General features: G+C 38.0%; 1 protein-coding gene across 8 annotated transcripts in view; it reads left to right on the forward strand.

Annotated features, from left to right (window-relative positions):
• LOC124287028 (mitochondria-eating protein-like) overlaps nucleotides 1-3,858 on the forward strand; it is a 31,135-nt gene extending 27,277 nt beyond the window's left edge. For 7 of the 8 annotated variants that reach the window (XM_046723494.1, XM_046723488.1, XM_046723491.1 and 4 more), the window contains 2 exons: nucleotides 737-863; nucleotides 1,401-3,858. In XM_046723494.1, the coding sequence (XP_046579450.1) occupies nucleotides 737-863; nucleotides 1,401-1,574 (301 nt within the window). In that variant the 3' untranslated portion in view covers nucleotides 1,575-3,858. The remainder of the gene's footprint in view (nucleotides 1-736; nucleotides 864-1,400) is intronic. The other variant, XM_046723486.1, reaches the window with a different exon arrangement.
• The last annotated feature ends 2,142 nt before the right edge of the window (nucleotides 3,859-6,000 follow it).

Consider the following 6,000-nt stretch of genomic DNA (forward strand, 5'->3'; position numbering starts at 1 on the left):
ATCTGCCTAAATATAATGGAAACTTGCATTATGAACCATTGTTGAGGGCCCAGACAGTTATGTGTAATAGAGATTTGAAATTCATGATGCAGTAAGCAAGTGTCAGGTTACAGAAGTTAAATTAATTTCCAAATAATATTTTTCTAAAAAAATATCACTGATCTCTCTTGTGAAAGACTTACATTTAAAGCCTTGATGCTAGACTGAATGTGTGGTAAGGTCAGAGCTCCAGATAAGATTTAGCTCATGTGGGTGCTGTACCCACTGTATTTTGTTGGAGTGGGTATTATGAATGTTGAGTGGGTATTTCATTTTCCGTTACCCACTGCTTTCAAATATGTGCGTATTTCAGTCATTTTACTCACCTAAGTATTATGTCATTGAGTAAGTTTACTAAGCAGGTATGTTCTGCCTTATGTCATACTGAATCAAAACCAACTTAAATATAATGGAAATGATTTCATAAAAAAATCGCTGATCCTATACTGACAGTACAACACTTGTCCTATACTAACAGTACAACTTGATAGCAATCAATGTCTTTTTCATTACGCAAGCGATTTTTATAAATATATTCCGTACGCATTTGTTTTAAACTTTTTGCATATCTAACATTTTAAATGCGTAACTGGTACGCAACAATTATTTTTCAATGCATAATTGGAAATATTCTATGCGTATTTTACCCGGATACGCAGCTTATCTGGGCCTCTGGTAAGGTTGTGTTTGTTTGTAGGTACCGACGCAGCTACGACTCCGAGTACACTGCCCCTCTTGTGAACCACCACATCTGGCCTTGTCTCATGCAGGGGATCAAAACCCTCGTCAAGGGGGAGGCACTCACCCGTCGCGGGGCCTCACTTGTAAGTACAAGGCTAGTGCAAGCACTGGTGCTTGGGGGTTAGGGGCCAAGCTCTAAGTTTTACCAACTATATAGCCTGTTTGCACATACATTTCTTAAAGTTGCAGAAATTCTGCCGGTATTATTTGAATGTCATTTAGACTATGTATAGTTTTTATATATGCTTAATACTCATCTCACCTATTTGTGACTGTATATAACCATTTTGATCATACAATCCCCATTTGTAGCAATCTATAAGCATACGGTTACGGTACGTCAATACTGCTCTTCTGAAATCTAACATAATCAAACTGTTTTGTCAATATGACCGGTCAGAAGCATAAATATTATGTTGACACTAACTATGCTATTATCCGTGACCCTAATTTAACCTTGACCTCAACAGAGTTCATAAAGCCATACAGGAACAGAAACATGTTAATGTCAACTTTTAGTTATCAATTATGACCCAAATGTAACCCTGACTTACAGAAACATGTAGATATCAACTGTATAATTATCACTTCTGATCCTAATGTGACCTTGACCTTTTCAGACTTCATCAGGCCGCAGAAGTCGTAGCCCCACACGTTCCCTCAGCCCGACCCGTGCCCTCAGCCCAAGCTTCAGATCACGGTCTGTGAGCCCCCTGCGTCGGAGTCGCTGCCCCAGCCCACGCCGCTGTCTCAGCCCCCTGGGTCGACGTAGCCCCACAGGTCGGTGGCTGTGAACTCAATAGTTCTGTGTGGCACTAACTACCACATCCATATTGGTCAGGGAACCATTCATAAATTGTCTATTTTCGGATTTTTTAAGATACCTTGATACTCAACATTTTGTCCTATGCAAGTCAGTAGTAGTAGTCTTTAGTTAATGGTTTTGAGATAATCATTGTTTTCAGGTAAATGTTTTTAGAAGTAGAAGTAATATTTTAACAATAATATGTATTTTTGTTTTTTTTAATTTTCAAACTAGGCGACATCGTAACGAACCATTCACGACGATACACCTATTCTTATAAATGCACAAGTCGGTAAACTTCTTCAAGTCCAAGAATAGACAATTTAACCCTTAGTATCACAAGACATTTGACTAACCACCTCTTAGACAATTGTATACCAGTTTCCAGATGTCTGTATTGTATTGATGACTATATATGAGTGAGTGTGAGATCCAGTGTAGATTGTTCCAGGTGTAGTAGAGTAGGTGAAGTTGTCGTACTCTGAGAAAGTACTTTGACATCTGACTGAGCTGTTGAAAGGACACTGATATATAAATGATGCTTCCATTTTCTACGCTTCAATAACGAGAAGAGAAAACGTAAACTGTGAACATAAGATTACATTGTCATATATTACAGAAGCCATGTGCTGAAATGTTTTAAGCTAAAAACTATTTTCTGTATTGAAGTAATTAGTTTACATTTAAGCTTGATACAAGATCTGACAGTTCTTTTAATACAGAAATAGATGTAGCTATTTCAGTAGTTCTCACAAGACGTAGGAATAGTGCTACAGCTCTTGCTTGATGATGAATTTGATCCATCACTAACTACTTGAATCCAGCTCAACAGCACATTTTTATCTTGAATGGCAGCCAGATGTTGATGATTTTGAAAAGTGAATGTCAAAGTCCATTGGATGAATTATGACATAATTTCTAGATCTTGATGAATTAAAATTAAGGAAATTAAGGGCTATATGTTATATATCATAACATACGATATGATGAGTTAAAATCTCGTTAAAATTTTATTGATTACAAAAGTTGATTGGTTTCCATTTAACACCAGATTTGTTTAACTCCGTATTCATTAAATATATCCTTAATGGTACTGGTTCAAGGAATTTATTTATGAGAGTATCTGAAGATCTATTTTCTTCCATTTCAGACTACTAGCCAGTTAACTAGGACTGCCATTGTTGTCTGTGGCACTGGTAGTAGCATCTGTTCAATGTCTCCACATACTTGTATCCCAGCTCACCTTTTTCAGAATACATCCGTAGTCAACTTCACACCACAAACACAAGCAAACAGAAAACTTATTCAAAACTCCACCACCCATCCCCAACCACAGCATTAAACGAGAATATAGAATGACTAAGTGTTGATATCAGTATGTTTGCTTGTGTTTGTTCAGTATTTGTAAGTCATATTAGAAAGTTCAAAATGACCTCCTTGCGTGGTTCATACTGATCCGTCCAGATCTGACTGTGATATGTTTGAAATTCTTGTTGACTAATCCCCATGTATTTTCTGTTTTAACCACAGGTTCTCCCACTAGACGCTCTATCCTCCGTTCCTCAAAAGCCTTAAGATCTCTTTCGCCAAAATCCTTTTAGCCATCCTGCATGTTTAAATCCTGCTTCTAGAGCTCTGCTAGACGTTTTTTGTAAACAGAAACTGCTTTTGTGTGATGGTCAGATAATTTATTATGGGCCAAGTTTCAGATCCTTTTTCGCCCTTTCATTCTTTTGTCTTACTTTTGCTTTTGGATCTTAGTGCTGCAAGAGTTATCTGCCCTTGGTGAAAGGTTGTTGAGAAATGCTGCTGTTATTATCCGCTTTTAGAAGTCACTATGGAGTAAATATTTATGAATACATATGAAATTGTACCTATTTACCATGTACACTTTTAACCCAAATATCAGTTTATTACCTTTATTACTTACATCTGTCTCAAGTGAGAATATATCCATTATTAATACTGTATTTTTAATATCCTGTTTGTTCTAATGCTGTACTAACTAAATGTTTTGATATGATTATGATTACTTGGTATTTGTTACACTGATACAATTTGACATCCTCGATCAGCATTCATGTGTGACTATGTATTTGGAAGTGAATACTATGTACTGGGGTAGAGTTTTCATGTAGTTCTATAGGTTTATATTGTAATTAAATGATTGATATTTTGTAAGTATTGTAATATTTATACTGCAAATTGTTCTCTCAATGCACCTTCCTATTTATAACATTGAAATTATTTGTAATAAAATCTATAGTAATTTATATTTCTATTGTTTTGTTCTGTTGTGCTTTCAAGTTGTCAAGAACGCCTCCGTGGTGTAGTGGTTAGAGCGTCCACCCGCGGGTTCGATCCCCGACCGCGTCATACCAAAAGACGTTAAAATATGGTACTTGTTGGTCCCTGCCTGGCGCTCGGCATTAATGGATACAACAAGGACTGGTCGGCTCGGAGTCAGTATAATGTGTCTGAGTGGGGTATTCATGCTTCACTGCGGCATGGTATCTCAGTGGGCTAGCACTATAAAACCAGCTTAAGTCTGAGCTAGTACAAGCAGCCGCACATACACATACACATGCATGCACGTCGTCATATGAGCGAAATATTCTCGAGCACCACGTAAAACTCAATTTCACCTCACCTTCAAGTTGTCACCATCAGTCGAGCTTACATGCCCAAGGGACATAACTCTACAAGCAAGTTCCATTACCTCAGCAGACTCAGACAGCTGTGCCCCGAATCAACAATGGCAGACACACACTGTGTATTAGCTTTCTGTCATAACAGGAAAGATATTGCATAGGTGCATTTCATAAAATAAAGTCAGAAGAAACACATGCAGCAATTTCCTCAGTAGGTTCTTGGTGAAAATCAAAATATGTCAGTTGGGTGTTTGGTGGTGAGGCAAGAAGTAAGAGTGATATGATTTAATAATTAATTTATGTGGCCTATTTTCAGTATTTTTACTGCACAGAAGTACTAGTTTTTTAGCTTTGGAGGGATTTGATTTCAAAATATAAAATTTTTCGCAAAATATTTTAAATCCACATTGCTGGGCGTACATAGTGGGGATATGTTTCAGATACTGAACATCCAAATGGACTGTCATTTAGTAAAGGTGAAAAGGGACAATAAGGATTTTACAGATTTTGTAAAAGTAATACCTAAATATATTAATCCACATTAATACCAACATATTGAAACTTGCATTTTGTTCAGTTTTAGACATATCCTTCCAAATATACTGAAAATCAATTTATGACTGGACATATAACAAGCCATTCTCTTCCCACAGAGGTTACTTGTCATATCTTCCTACGAACCTCTGTTCTAATACGGCCATATTTCCCGGTTCTCGTAAAATCCCCTAGCGGCAAAAGATCGCAACACAAATTATCGCCCTTCTTTCTATCCAATCAGAACACGTGTTACATCGACTTAGATTCAACTTGACTAACACAAGCAAATGTGGGGCCACAAATATCCCCCATCTGCCGGGGAATTGTGTTGATGTTACACACAAGACGTTTAATGGCTAGCTTGTCGGTTGTCAATGAGGGCGTTGGAGACGCCACTGATCCGCCATAACATGACTGAGTTCTGTCTAGAAGAAACGTTTCGCATCGTGCAGGGGAAGAAATTTAGTTTTTCTCGAAGCATACGGAAATTACCGAGGCCTTGCGAATGATCACTTTTGAAACAACGTCGTTGATTGCACAACTAAATCTGATTGCCTCCAATCACGAGTCTTGAACGCTCACACCATGAAAGGGCCGTATTAGAACAGAGGTTACGTAGGAAGATATGACAGGAGTAACCTCTGTGGGAAGAGAATGATAACAAGCAGCTTTTGGTGCAAACGAATCTTCTGTACAATTAATGTATCATCTTTTTCGTGAGAATAAGTTTTGTGTTAAGCCAGTTTGAACAGGACATCACAAAGTGTCTCAGTGTAGTAGTAAAGGCAGCAGTGTAGTAGTAAAGGCAGATGTGACATACTGTTGGTCCGGTATAGTCTGGCAAGCACTTGAATGAACTGTTGTCAATATGGGCCAATGTGGAACTTGATCCATGAATAGCAGATCCTGACACAACCAAGGGAGACATCATTGAATTTTGGCTCCTCATTCATGTGAGTGCTAGTACTAAAGCTGGTGCTATGTTGCTAGCACATGGAGAATGTTGTTAGCACATGGAGATACCATGCTGCAGTTTAGCATGGCTACCCAGAGCATACTTAATACACTGACTGCGATCCAGTTAGTCCTTGTTTTATGACAAGCACCAGTAGGATAACAACCTTCTTTCTAGTGGTCATACATAGAGAATACTACACGAGGTGTCATTACATACGAATTATACGAAACGAGTGTCTTGGTTAGCAGTTGTTTCACTCGGCTAACAGC

Source organism: Haliotis rubra, unplaced genomic scaffold, assembly GCF_003918875.1.
Source record: "Haliotis rubra isolate DU_JTF1 unplaced genomic scaffold, ASM391887v1 Scf399, whole genome shotgun sequence".
Taxonomy (NCBI): domain Eukaryota; kingdom Metazoa; phylum Mollusca; class Gastropoda; order Lepetellida; family Haliotidae; genus Haliotis; species Haliotis rubra.